The sequence below is a fragment of the Plecotus auritus genome, assembly GCF_963455305.1.
Source record: "Plecotus auritus genome assembly, chromosome: 3".
NCBI classification, from domain to species: Eukaryota; Metazoa; Chordata; class Mammalia; order Chiroptera; family Vespertilionidae; genus Plecotus; species Plecotus auritus.
Genome location: NC_137772.1, coordinates 215,522,191 through 215,537,333, shown reverse-complemented (window position 1 = coordinate 215,537,333; position 15,143 = coordinate 215,522,191). Strand labels below are relative to the sequence as shown.

Genomic DNA, 15,143 nt, shown 5'->3' with positions numbered 1-15,143 from the left:
GAAGGGAGACGGATAGAGAGTTAAAAACATCGATAAGAGAGAAACATCGATCAGCTGCCTCTTGCACACGCCCTACTGGGGATGTGCCGCACCCAAGGTACATGCCCTTGACTGAAATCGAACCTGGGACCCTTGAGTCCGCAGGCCGACGCTCTATCCACTGAGCCAAACCGGTCAGGGCTCTCCTAAACTTTTAAAATGCTTCCTTCCTATAGCTTTCAGTAAGTTCATAAAATTCTCGCCTAAGGAGATGTCAGAATTTACCTAGCTACTCTTTTACACAGATTCTTAGACTTGTTCTAGATTTTTGGGATGAGATGGCAAAGTTGCTATTGCTTCAACAGCTGAGATTTTGTGGCACAGAACAGAACAGACTGGCCCCAAGGAGACATATATTTGAAAGCCTGCCAATTTCAGCTTCCTTGCCCCATTTAAAGTTAGCCAGACCAAACTGCTGAAATAGGAGCTTCCTAGGAAAAGCTCACAATGGAATAGATGGCCGCCTTGCTTCACCCCTTATGTCAATGTCCTAAAATAGGTGCACACTAAAGCACACATCCCTCCTGAATGACACCACTTTGCAACAGCTTTGAGAACAGCACGTATTTCCCTGCCCTAGAATTACTTACCAGTCTCTACACCCCTCACCTAGAGCTGGTATAAACAATCATGATGAAGTGCAGCTATCACAGAAAAACCAAACGGACACACCTACTTTGGCCAGTTATCTTAAACAATATTAAGAATTATTAGGAACAACATCCCTGGGATGATCCACGTTTCATATTTTAAGAACTTGTTTACTACTGTCCTACTTTAAAACAAACAAAAAAAATTCTGAATGGAATAAACTATTATATGTTGGCTTAAGTGTTAGAGAGAATGCCTTGGGGTTTATAAATGGCACTGTGAGGTTGAAGGCTCGGTGCCATTACCCATGAGCCAACTTGGCCTCTAAAGATGATTTATCTGTAGTCATCGCCACAAGCCTTTCTACTCGTTGGCCCCGCCACTGAAGCCAGAGTGGGTAAGAGAGGGGATAAGAGTGTGTCCGTAACTGAAGGTGGCATGGTGTGAGGTTAAAGAGGGGAGCCTACGCGGCTGTGATTCCCTCATCCAGAGGCTTCTGGGTCATCTCTTTTTAGCACTTCGGCAACTCAACCGCATTTCTTTATCTTTTACAATGTAAATATCAGTTTTTAATACGTTGATCTGCATATATTTCTTGTGCATGTATTATATGCCAGGCACTCTGCTAGGTAATAGGGATAGAGCGAACAATATAGACATAGTTCCTCCATTAATGGTACTTTGGGTCCAGTGAGAAAGACAGGCATTGAACATAATATTATAAGGTATCTTAACAATGGGGAGGTAGAGGGGGCTACAGCAGACTTTAACAAGGGGATGTCATGTAGTCTAGTGGGCTCAGGAAAGTCAGGAAAAGCTTCACCCAGGAAGTGACATAAAAGCTGAGTTCTAAAGATTATGGGTAACATGTACCCCAGAGGAATGGTTTTAGATTCAAGTATAGGGCTTTGTTAGAGAACCAGATAATGTTTACTCCCATTCGACCTTACACAAGAATTTCCAGGAATCAGTGTGAATATGTGCGTGCATGCATATGCGCGCGCGCACACACACACACACACACACACAACTGCAGTACAGTTTATGCACAACAAACATCTCTAGGTTACCTGTTCTCAGGGAGGGCATCTTTTTTCAACTGAAAGTTCTCATTTACAGCAATTTCGTGAACAAGAGTCATGTTTTCTAAGTTCCTTGCTGTACCCATCACTTCGTCAAACGTTACAACCCTGGGAGGGCTTGCTGCTGAGAGAAAAGCAAAAACCAGTGAATGTTGTGGAAGAGAAGTTGTCATCCAGTGAAGCTTCCTGATGCATCTAGAGTGTAAGTTATTCCAACATATATTTTCAGGATTTTATAAGTAAGGAGACTATGTACTAAAATAGGTGGATTTCCCTGCTTAATATTTAAGACTTCAAAAATTTAAGAACTCCTTTGATAGCTTCAGTTACTGCATTGATAAATTTTCAATGTTTTTGAGATAATCTTATTAATATAGGCTAAGTTAAATTTTAAATTAAATCATCTCATGTGCCTAGTATTTATTACATACTAGTGGCCTGGTGCATGAAATTCGTGCACGGGGGAGTGAGGGTTGTCCCTCAGCCCGGCCTGCACCCTCTCCAGTCTGGGACCCCTCGGGGGATGTCTAACTGCCAGTTTAGGCCCGATCCCACAGGCAGTCGGACATCTCTCTCGCAATCTGGGACTGCTGGCTCCTAACCACTCACCTGCCTGCCTGCCTGATCACCCCTAACTGCCTCTGCCTGCCTGATTGCCCCCAACTGCCCCCCCTGCCAGCCTGCTTTCCCTCAACTGCCCCCCCCTGCCAGTCTGCTCACCCCCAACTGCCCTCCCCTCCTGGCATGATCGCCCCTAACCACCTCTGCCTTGGCCCCACCGCCATGGCTTTATCCGGAAGGACGGCCGGAAGGTCTCCCGGTCTAATTAGGGTATTACCCTTTTATTAGTGTAGATAATATACAGGAAATTGATGACTACTTTTTATTTTGTAATTCATAACTCTCATTAATTGAAGCAGACTTAATATGAAATAACTTTTTAAAACTATAATTTCTTTTTTTTTTAAATATATTTTATTGATATTTTACAGAGAGGGAGAGGGATAGAGAGCTAGAAACATCGATGAGAGAGAAACATCGATCAGCTGCCTCCTGCACACCCTCCACTGGGGATGTGCCCGCAACCAAGGTACATGCCCTTGATTGGAATCGAACCCGGGACCCTTCAGTCCGCAGGCCGACGCTCTATCCACCGAGCCAAACCGGTTTCGGCTAAAACTATAATTTCTAAAAATATAGACAGTATAGCAAAATGCTTAGGTTTGGTTCTAAGTTTTACCAATTGGTAGTTATCATTTGACTTCACTGGGGCATAAATGACCTCCTCATAGGGCTGATCTGGGATGATTAAATAAAGTAATTTTCGTAAAAAAGAACACAGTAAGAACTCAATAAATGTAGATAATTAAAATAAATATGATAAGTTTCTTAATGTACTTCTCAGAAAGAAGTAGTAAATAATCAATCAATTTATTTCTAAAATTACTCTAATAAATCAGGCCCTTTTGAACTCACTGTTGAAACTCTTAGCTCCTATTAACTAAAAATCATTACCTCAAATAACAGTACTGACTAGTAATATTTTGCTACCTAAGATAATATTAAGAAGAGGAGGATGATGAGGAGGAGCAGGAGGAGGAGGAAGAGGGAATGGTGATATACAGAATTAGTAAAACCCTTCTTCAGGATTCCTATGTACCCTTTTAGAGAAATCAACCTTGCATATGGTATAAAGAATATGAAAAAGCACAGAAAACTGGGTGGCCGCTAGCAAATTCTTTTGCCAATTCTCTGTCCCTGTAAGAAATCTCTTTAAGCGCTAGCCATTTTGGCTAAGTAGTTAGAGTGTCAGCTTGCTAACCCAAGGGCCCTGGGTTCAATTCCAATCAAGGGCACGTACATTGGTTGCAGGCTCCTCTCTGGCCTGGGCCCTGGTCGGGGAGCATGTAGGAAGCAACCAATGGATGTGTTTCTCTCACATTGATATTTCTCTCTGTCTTTCCCTCTCTCTTCCACTCTCTCTAAAAATCAGTGGAAAAATATCCTCAGGTGAGGATTAAAAAAAAAAAAGGAATCTCCTTAAAAATGTCTGTACCCTTTGGTCCAATAATTCAATTATATCGAAAGAATTCCTGAAAAGGCTTTATGCACCACCAAGGTATTCATACAACACAGTAACAGCAAAACAAAACAAAAAACCAACGAACTAAATGTCCAATGATAAGTCAATGGCTAAATAAATATAATCATATTCACTTGATAAAGTAGTAAGTAGTCATAAAAACAATGTTTTAACAATATATTATCATGAGTAAATGCTTTAGTTATAATTGAAAATGAAATGTCTATGTGAAGAATGAAGATATGACTGAGCACTGCCAGCTGTCATCTTCAGATGATATCATAGGCAATGTTTTCTCTGTACTTATCAACTCCCCAATTTTTAAAAATGAGAATGCGCAAATTGAAAATAAATACAAATGAACCAATTATTTTCAAAGTGGGCATCTGATCATATTAAACATTAGTTGATTTTTTTTTCTGCATTTGCTTTGTCAGCTAAAGTGTTCCATTTTCTATACAAAATGCCAATTAAAAAAAAAAAAAAAGACAAACACATCTGTTTAAACATCTCTAGCTTCCACTCATAAAAAAGGGGAGGAAAAAGATGTTTCCCTTGAGCAAGGCCACTCGTTTTTCTTTTCTTTTTAAAAAATCTTTATTGTTAAAAGTATTATATATGTTCCCTTTTTCCCCCATTGACCCCTTCTAGCCCCCCCCCCCTCCAGGCTTTCACCACCCTATTGTCTGTGTCCATGGGTGGGGCCACTCTTTTAATGCTTTCTCACCCTCCTAGTGTAGTAATTCTCGTCATGGGCACTTTTCTGGGGCGATTGGCACAATAGTTTTTGAAATCAGCAGGAAACTCTTCAGATTATTTCACTTCCTCCATGACCCTTGAATTGGGGCAACTTTCCTTTCATGTAAATCAGAAATGATCAGAAAAGACCAATCTGAATTTATCCTTGAATGTGGTCCAAGAAGTCATGTCAAGGACTGTTTTTCCACTACTGAGAAAGACAGGTGGGGTGGATTTATGGTCAAACAATTGTGCTAGTACAGGTTCAGGGAGCGTTTTTAAACTTGAACCAAAGCAGACCAGAGACAGTGATGACAGGAAAAATGGGCAGGCTGTAAGCCTGCGTGGCTATTTATTCCCGAGAGTCTGCACAAGGTCCCTGCAGTGCTGTTTGGGGAGATCTAGAAGGAAGGGAAGCGTGCCCTCTGATCTCAGGCATTTCTTAGTGTTAGAATCCAGCACGCAGGTCTGGACCCTCCCCAGCCCCGGCCTCTGCCCCGTCAGCTTACAGGCAGGAGAGCTGGATTTGCTGGAGGAGTCGCTTGTGAAGCTCTGCCTGGAGCACTCATAGTCACTGAGCGAAGCCATGCTTTCGGAAAACCGGGAAGAATCTGAGTCGCTCGTCTGGTCCTCACCCACACACCGCTTCTCGCCGCCATTGAAGGGCATTTTGTGTCACTTGAGTGTGGGGTAGAGATGGTACCTGCACAGACAAACAGACGCTGCGTCAATCGTCTGTGATGGTACTTCACTGGTGGTGACTACGTGTCGCGGGTGTCACAGCGTTGGAAAGGCTCCCAGAAGACGGCCCCACGCTTCCCATAGCACCCCAGCCGGGCTATCACTAGGCCTTCAAGACTGCCTTCCGGAAGAGGGAAACCACAGCCACAGGTGTGAGCTCACCCAAGACATCTCGGTGTGGATGTGGACTCTCAGTAACAACGGATCCTTAAAGCACAAAGCGCAGAACACAATCTCTGCGCCTGGGCTGCTAAATCATGGGAAGGTAGAGTCTGGGGCTCCGTGGTCAGACTGCCGCTTAATATATGAATAGTTATAATAATATGAAATGTCATAAGTAAGACATTTATGAAGGTTCGAAGCTCCTTCGGTCTTTTGTCATGTGGCCTTGCGGAAGCCACTGAACTACCTACCTCATCAGTAAAACTGGGCTGAAAGACTAATGGTAGGATTACTTGAAGATGAAACAGGACTCATGAAAAAGTGCTCTGGCCCTTGCTGGTGGCTCTGTTGGTTAGAACATCATCTCATACCCCAAAAAGGTTGAGGGTTTGATTTCCGGTCAGGGCACATATGAAAGGTAGCTGGTCGATATTTTTCTCTCTCTCTCTTCCTCCCCACCCCTTTCCCTTCCTCTCTAAAATATCAATAAAAACATATCCTCGAGTGAGGAAAAGGAAGTTCTTAGTACAGCACTCAAATGTTAGCTATTGCTATTGTTCCTATGTCTTTATTTAAAATAAAATATTTTTGCCATCAGCCTCATTCCTTTTCTGTGAGCCTCCTGGGGAAAGGAAAAGGCTAATTAAAATCTCCGACTGGCCAGTCATTATGTTCTTCTCCATTTTCCCATGAACTGCCAGGCTATGAAGAGTAAGGCCTGGTAGGTGGCTTGTACTTGACAATGTACAAAGTACCCACTACCACCACAAAAAGCCCTGATTCACAGGCTGGGGGAACATACTCTGAGGGACAAGAGGACTTACTCTGCCCTAAAACTAGTCCCTTGACTCTACATTCCGTGCCTCCCAGGGCAGGACAGGGCAGCTGGGCCCAGCCACCCCCTAGAAAGGAGATCCTGGGCACACGGGATGCCCAGGCGTAAGCCCAGGAGCCTGAGCCAGGCCCGTGAGAAAGCTGGCCTTCACATGAGAGTGGTGGCAGCTGACACCAAGGGGAAACCTGGGCTCAAAGAGAAAGGCATCTCAAATCCTAATGGACAATTGTGATAGTACGGGTTCACCGAGCGTCTTTAAACCTGAACCCGCTCACAAAATGAGGTACGCAGGGCTTTCAAAGCTGCCAGAATGTGAAACCACAACTATACACAGCATGCCTAGAAATACCTGCACAGTTTCTTCAATGCTTCCTTTCCTATTTATTGAGTGCCTACTGTGTACCAGGCACTGGGAAAAGTAATAGTGAACAAAACAGACGGGGCCCTGTTCTCATGGCTCTCAAGTCCAGTGACCGAAACGGTGTGTGCCAGATGTCAGAAGACAAGAAAAGGCAAAACAAGGCATTGCTGAGGAAACATGAGAGAGGAGAGGCAGGCAGGGTTGGGACTTACAGGGAATCTAGCCTTTCTTGAGAGAAATAGTGCCACTTTTTATCTCTTGGGTAGTAGAGACAAGGATGGGCCTGAAAGGGACTTAAGAGTCAAAAGCCCAAAGGCATTTGCACCTGACCTCACCTAAACGAACTTCCTTAGACCTGCCACTCATAGGAATGCACCCTTGCTTGGCCCACCACTTTCGAAAACAGAAAACCACTAACTCGGAGGCTACCTCTGCAGATGGAAGGGCAAGAAGTGGAGTGTAGCTGCCAGGAAGCTACCAGATAGATATTCACCTTATCCTGGAGTCCCAAGGCCAGCCACCTGTTAAAAAATAGCCCTGAACCCCTGCATCCTCCTTTACCCCGTGCAAACTAGATTCGACTTGAGCTTTAACTCCCATCTGCTGGGCAGGAGGGGGAGGATAAAAGAAAAGCGTCTGCCTAATCCTTTCACTTCCACCAAACCCCAGATCCTAAAGGGAATGAATGCTTGCCTTCCCTCTAGTGTTTCTCTTTGCCAATATTTTACTTCTCATTGATGGCATTTCCTGAAAATGCTACCTCCTCCAGGAAGCCTTCCCTCTACCCCTTGGCCAGTTTCTTTATACACCTTCTTTATACACGTTTCATCTTCCTGTATCTCCATGAGATACACCTGTTTCATCTTCCTGTATCTCCATGAGAGTGTTTAGTCCCTCAGACAGTGATTTTCCTCCCATGGCTACTTCCAACTCTCCTTAATAAGGCAGGGACTGTGGCCCGTCCATGCCAGGGTCAAGTATGTGACAAGTATTCATTCAGTGTCAGCTGAATTGGAGTCATTGAATCCCATCTGGTGCAGCTTCAACCAGAACATTTGCAAACTGATATCACGACACATTTACAGGCCTGGCTTCCCAAGTTCAAGCACTAGAAGAGAGAACCTACACCAAAACCTACCTTACTGGGTTTAAGACTTAACATTCCCTGGTCCTTATCACACTCTTATTTGAATATTTTAAACGTTGTTTCACTTCCCTCCCCCCAAGTCATTCCACTGTAACAATTGTGTCATGTATTGGCCTGCTCTTATTTCTCTTCACTTTCGCTGTTTTTTCCAAGTAAAGGTGAATAAAAGCTTCCATCCACTGGAATTTATAAATTAGGTTCATTCATATATTAATCAATTGGATTTATTTAACCATTAGAATTTATGAATGGTCCATTTTTTCCTACTCCAGCTGAACAGCACACTTCATAGGTTTTTAAATTAACAAGGCAGCAAAGTACAAAGATTTTAAAAAGTAAAGATCTAGGCCTGCCTGGAGTGGCTCAGTTGGTTGGGTGTCGTTCTGTCCACCAAAGGATTGCTGGTTTGAATCCTGATCAGGGAACATGCCCAGATTACAGCTCAGTCCCTGTGGGGGACATGGCATGCAGGAGGCAGCCAATTCATGTTGCCCTCTCACATCAATGTTTCTCTCCTTTCCTCGCTCTCTAAAAATCAATGAACTATTTATTTAAAAATAAATGAACAAAAGTTAAAAAAAATAAAAGATCTAAGTTAGAAGTTGGAAGTCAAGGATAGACCTGCTCTGCCATTAATTTCCTGTGTGACTTCCCGCACATCACATCTGCTCTCTTCACCTTGTTTTTCTGAGGGGGTTGGGCCAGGTATAAGTTCCATTTCGGCAAAGAATTGCTAAAATGCTATAAACCCAGAGTTCCATGAGGCATCACTAGAAGTTCTGAGAAATTAAATGTGCTCATGGCAGACAGAGTTAATAACATGCAACTATGCTTTCTTCTAACATTTCACTGAAGGTAGAGCTCTTGGCACAGGGAATGCAACAGACAATTTAAAAGCTTCAAAATGTTTAGGAACCTGTTTATTTGGCAGAAGCCTCTCCTGACGCTGGGCTTTAGTGGACCTAAGCAGAAACTTTTCTTTGAAGCCAAAATGTCCATCGTTACTTTATTAGGCAATTGCCTGCTTCCTCATGGAGGCATGCTAATACTACCTAGCTCATAGGGTTGGTGTGAGATTTCATTTAGCCTATGTATGGAGAGAGTTTGGAACAGGGTCTGACACAGTGTAAACAGGATACAGACGTTTGCTATTATTAGTAGTATTTACTTTTGTTGTTATTATCATTATTTTAGGCATTAAAAACTCTGGAGGGAAGAACAGTTGTATCCCAGGATGATAAAAGCATGTCCCCCTACAGCAGGGGTGGGGAGCCTTTTTTCTGCCAAGGGCCCTTTGGATATTCATAACATCATCAGGGGCCACACAAAACTATCAACTTAAAAATTAGCCTGCTATATTTAGTCAAACATTCAATTAACTCACCCCTAATGCCTTGGCAGGGCCAAACCAAGTGATTTCTTGGGCGGGCCATATACGACCCGGGGGTCAGACGTTCCCTACTCCTGTACTAGAGATAAAGAAGGCTGGTAGTTAACCCAGGACAGAACTCCTGCACGTGTTTGAAATACAAAAGCCAAAACAAACAAACAAACAAACAAACAAAAACAAGTGGCCCGTCCTGGTGTAAATGGTCTTCTGTAGTAAGTTCCTTCCCATCTGTTCTTACTTTTCTTGGTCTCGGGTTTCCATGTAAGTCATCTGGGGACAATGCTACTTGATTCAAAAAAACATTGAGGGTAATTAGATTGCTTTGAAAACTATTTTGGATTCTCTCTCAGAACAAGGGATAATGAAACCAGGCTGATTCTTTGAGAAAGGCAATGCTTCTCATATCCAGAAACTTAGACCTTCAACACTGCAACTCACAAGCAAACACAACTTTTCTGGAACAATGCATCTCAAACCTGGAGAATTTACTCACAGGCCAAAGGTAAAGTCAAAGGTGAAAACAGAAAATCACTCCAAGCAAAGCTCCCAATACTACAGTGGGTCACTATTCAAGGACGATCAGATTTTTTATTGCAAGTGTCCCATATTTAATAATAATAAATGCAACATTCTATCATTCCTTCCAAGGCCAAAGACTGGGATGTAGCAGACACTTAAGTATTTCTTGTTGAGTGAATAAATGGATGAATGAATGGCAGAATGACCACTAATATTTTAGAGAGGAAGGAATGGGTACAGGAACCTGAAGGGTTCATAACAGATAGTGGGAAGACAGGTTTTAATTGTGAAGATAATTTAAATAGTCAAGTACTTAAGCTCCTAGTAATAGGTTATCGACTATTACGTTATTCTTACTAAAAAAAGTTATGAATTAGGAAAATGTCAATGTCATAAAAACAAATAAAGGCTAGAATATGTCCCAGATGAAAAGATACTTAACAGTGAGTGCAACAGATGATCCTAGACTGGATCCAGCACCAGAGGGGGGCGGGCAGGGGATGGGGCGAGAAGGACATTATTGGGTCAATTGAGAACATTGTTACAATACTTGAATCTACCTGTGTATCACAGCATTAAATTTACTGAAGTTGATAAATGCACTATGAATATGTATCTATATATATATATATATATATATATATATAAAGCCCTAATATGCAAATAGACCGAATGGTGGAACCGAACAACCGGTCACTATGACGTGCACAGACCACCAGGGGGCACACGAACATAGCAGGTGTGGGCTGCAGCGGGATGGTGGAGCAGGTGAGTCAGGGCGCCAGACCAAGGCAGGGCACCGGTCGCTGTCATCGGGGCAAGCCTCTGGTGATTACTGAAAATTCTTTGCTCCCACCACCACAGTCACTCCCAGTGCTTGCACCTGCTGCGAGTGCCGGCCCCGCTCGCACCCGCTACAGGAGCTGCTGCTCGCACCCACTGCCAGCACACAGCGCCAATCTTGATTGCTCAGCGCCATCAGTGGGTGTGAGCGGCAGCTGCCGGCCCCGATCATCCCTGGGGGCTTCTCTACCTCCCCCTGCTCCAGAGGGGCGATTAGGGCAGCAGCCACTGCTGGCACCAGCTGACGGCACTGGCCCTGCTCGCACCCGCTGCTGGCGCCGGCCTCAATTGCTCCACGCTGTCAGCAGGTGCTAGCGGGGCTGGCACCATCAGTGCATGGGAGTGTTGGCAGCGGGAGCAGGGCTGCTAGCAGACAGGGGACCCAGGGGGGCCTTTGCGGGAGGAACCGGGTGGGGGCGTGGAGGATGGGCCAAGACCCGCCCCTGTGCCCACCGCAGCCTCGTGGCCCACAGTTCCTTTCAAGGTGCACAAATTCGTGCACTGGGCCCCTAGTTTAGAAATAAAAGGCCATAATGTATGCAACTTTCTCTCAAATTATTCAAATGAGAAAGAGAAAACAATAAAACATATGGAGCAAAATGTTAATAGGTGAATAGAAGTAAAAGGTAGACAATAGAGAGTGCCTTGTATTATTCTTGCAACTTTTTCTATAAATTTGAAATTATTTCTGAGTAAAGGTTAAAAGAAACAAGTACTAAACTGAAACTTCAACTCTAATTCGAAACAGTCCAATATCCTGCAGATTTTAGATTTTGATTGCTCCCACCACTGTGATAGCTTAGATACCATTCTATTACAAAAGTTCTACACAAACTTGTCCCAACGTCCTTCTTGAAAAGTGGCAGAGAATAAAACAGGAAATAGGCCATAGCCCTTACAGAGAGGAAAAAGAAATCATCCTTTTTAAGAGTCCTTGCCATGTGGTTTTCCTTCTCCTAAGAAGTCTCCTGGCGGTGCTTTATAATCCATCTGTGATCTGGCCTCTGCCCACCTCATCCTGGTACCAGCTAACGCTTCCTGCTCCAGACACATGGTCTTCTTTAGGTTCCTCAGACAAGCCAAACTTCCTACTTTAGAGCACTTGCACCTGTTATTCTCTCCTCCTGGGATGCTCTTCTCCCTGATCACATGATTGGCCCCTTGTCATTCAGATTTAAAATTAAATGTTACAACTTCAAAGTCACTTTCCCTGATATCCCCACTCAATCCATCTAAATTAGCCATCCTAGGACAGGTAGAGACTCAGTGAGTATCACTGAAGAACAAATTGAACTACGTCTCTATTCATAAGACACCTTGGGGTTTCCTTCTCTTTGGCCTCACTCACATTACTTCTATTTTCATTATGCGGTCACTTAAAGTACTATAGTTGTTTCCGCATTTCTGTTTCCCCACTACATTTTAAGCAGCTTGCAGGAAGAAGCTATGTCTCCACTCTCTAATTCCCAGTGCCTTAGAAATGTGTTGAATTTATAAGGCACCAATAATTCAAAGTAGCAAAGACACAATTACATTGTGTCTTTCCACCTTCTCAATACTCATTGGTAGCAAATAATAACAATTAAAGCTAATGGTTAGTAAGTGCTTATTTTGACCCAGCCCCCATGAAAAGTGCTTGAAATGCTTTATCTCCTTGAATCTTCACTGCAGCCTTGCTAACTAAGGTATTGCTATTATCCCCATTTTATACATAAGAACCTAAGGCTCAGAGAGGTTAAATTACCTGCCCAAGCAGCAGCACAACTTAAATCCAGGTAGTGGATCCCTAAAGCCCATGCTTCTGTCACAGGACAGCTGGAGAAAATCTGGTGTGCTGCTCATTCTTTCCACTCCCCATTCTGCTAAATCGATCTACCTATCACCATGTGAACATGTGCACATGTGGTAGCAAGCTGACCTTACCCCAGGGTGGCTGCTCAAGTGCTATGCGGTGAAGGGCATCCCTGAATGAGTCTATTGTCCACAATAACTCTAACCACCCCACTAGAGTGACCAACAATCCTCTGTTAGGGAGTCATTCTTTAAGCACTGCAAAATCCCTAGTTAAAATGCAAATATCAAAAGGGTTAACTGCTTTCAACGAGTGTAAGCCAAAAAGATTTTGAAGTGGATTGTTCAGATTATCCAGCAGTAGTACCCTGAGGAATGAAACCCATCCACCTAAGGTTGTCATAGAAAAGAGAAATTTCAAGAAACATCTAGTGGGTATCATCTTTGAAGACCCAATCAAGGTCAGGTGCCAGGACAAACATTCACATATGTGTAATAAGGAGGAAAGAGTGAGACAGTAAAGTTGCAGATGGTGTGGAAAAATCTCGTCTTCTGCAAAATGCTGCTTTAGAACCAATCCCAAACAGCGGCTCTAAAAAGTATTCATCCTTAGCAAAGCAAAACCACAGAGCAGAGAGATAGGTGCTTGCTCCATTCAGCTAGAGAATACGGGTCTTCACCAAATGAGAGACAACAAAGAGCCAGATAAAAGACAAGTCAGTCATTGTCTGAAACGGCAGATGTTCACACTACACATAACATGACAGCATCAGGGAGGAGGATTTCTAGGCACTTTTCATCCTTGAAAACACTGCTCCTCCCACCCCCGCTGCCCTGTTTTAGTACCTGTGCCCTCTGGGGCCCTCCCCCCCTCCTCCCCCCCTCCTCCTCCCCCTCCTCCCCCCATGGCAATGAAGCCGCTTCCACACATGACTGGGTATCTTTAGCCCTGGGCCACTTCAAGTCAGGCCACCTCTGTGGGCTGCCAGGGTGATGTATGAAATCCCTGGAGGCAAGAGGAAAAGAAAGGCAGGGAGCCTCCTGAAGTGGCAAACACTGCCATAACCTCATTATGGTTGGCAGGTAGCTCTGGGCTGGAGGATCAGGAGACCACGGGGATCTTGGGGACTGGTGGGCCCATTGGGGACAAGGACAATTTGTCTAATTTCTTCAAAATAAAAGTAACAGGACAGCCATCCAAGGCAGTATTTCTCCAACTTCAGTCATTTGGGTACCACTCTTCACACGTTTCCATGTTGCCACACTCCCCCATACACTAATTTATCCATCACTTCTCTTTATCTTCACTAGATTTTTGCATTTAAACACATTCAGTTGAAAAGGAAACTTTATATCATTGTGAAAGCGCTCATTTGATGGAACAGCTTTTCCTAATACTAAAGAAAACATAACCATGTTTGTCCGTGTGCCATCTCAAATCACCACTGTTAACCCCGGTGGTGCCACAAGAGTGGCAGCTTTGGGAAGCACACGCCATCCCAGGAGAGGCCAGAGGTTGGACTCCGGGCCTGAATGGCATTCCCGCCTCTTTCCCCTAAGGAGGGTAACCTCGAGGGGCGCACCGGAGTCTGCACAGGCTACACCCCCACCCCCACTCATACACAGCTCCTCTGGCAGCACGTTTCCTGTCAAAACAAACCCTTGGGGGAGGGGACGGCGGAGGGCAAGCCGAGTGCCAGGGAAACCCCGGCAACAAACCCTAAACAGACACTGCGGGTCCCGCCTGGCCTTCACTGCGGCTCGGTTCGCTCACTCCAGCCGGGCCAGGGGTCGCAGGCGAGAGGGTGTCCCTTCCCGGAGCCCAGATGGTGGGAAGCGGCTGGCAGAGCGGTCGCTGGCTCGGGCCCAGCGAGATGTATACAGCGGCCCAGCCGCAGCGACCCGGCCGCCTCCGGGGCCCGACGCCCGCGACCACCCGGACACCCGTCGTGGCTACTCGGCGCCCGCGCCCCGCTCCCACGCGGGACGGCGGTTCGAGGTCAAACAAGAGGATTGGGGGGAGCAAGAAGCCGGGCTTTATCGCGCCTGGCCCTGGCGTCCCAGGACTGAGTTCTAACGTGGGGCAAAAGGCTCCGGGCTGCCCCACGCCAACATGTCCCCCTCCGCCGGCCTGGGCCCAGCACCTCAGAGCCGGCGACCCTCCCCCGGGGTGGATACGCACCGGGCCGGCGCCGAGACAGCAGAGGAGAAAGGCGACTGAGTGAACCCCAAGTCAAGGGTCTCCGGGTGTCCCCTCACCCAGCACGGCACAAGCACCGGGAAAACTCGCCAGTCCAACCACCCCCAGCCTCCCTGACCCCACCCCCCACGCGGTATTTAAAGGGCCGGGACGGACTCTAACGAGGCAGCCACGGAGTGACCATAACATAACCGGAGAGTGGGGGGAAACAGCACGGGGGAGAGGGGAATCCAGGGCACTCCTGGCTCCGCCAGCAGAACTCTGACAGATCTCCCAACTACAAGACACGTTTGCGCACGTTCGGATGAAGGTAACTGAGAAGAGCTTGGATTGAAGGTGTTTTTGATGCATGAGAGAACGCCACCACCCCCCAAGTCCTACGAGTGGTGCAGTCCGGGGGCTCCGAGGGGCGGGGAGAAAAGTGTTTACGGAACTGGGGCAGCAGTGCTGCCGAGAGCGGCCAGCGCTGGGGCGGGGCCTAAGGGGCCTAGGGGGCGGGGCCGAGATGGGTTCGCCGAACTGGGGGCGGAGCGGGGGAGCTGGGGCCGCGGCGAGGGCACAGGCGGGTCCGCTCGTAGAAGCGCCTGACTGATCCTCTACCCCGGGTGCGCACCAGCGTGT

At 45.8% G+C, this 15,143-nt stretch overlaps 1 protein-coding gene across 3 annotated transcripts in view; it reads right to left on the bottom strand.

The window, feature by feature from the left end:
* The window catches only part of TCP11L2 (t-complex 11 like 2), a 41,737-nt gene extending 27,080 nt beyond the window's left edge, over positions 1–14,657 (bottom strand). The window contains exons 1-3 of one of the 3 annotated variants that reach the window (XM_080659930.1): positions 14,505–14,657; positions 5,043–5,236; positions 1,701–1,836 (exon numbers count right to left, since the gene is read on the bottom strand). In XM_080659930.1, coding sequence (XP_080516056.1) covers positions 1,701–1,836; positions 5,043–5,202 — 296 coding nt within the window. In that variant the 5' untranslated portion in view covers positions 5,203–5,236; positions 14,505–14,657. The remainder of the gene's footprint in view (positions 1–1,700; positions 1,837–5,042; positions 5,237–14,504) is intronic. The other 2 variants (XM_080659931.1, XM_080659932.1) reach the window with 2 other exon arrangements.
* Positions 14,658–15,143: the final 486 nt, after the last annotated feature.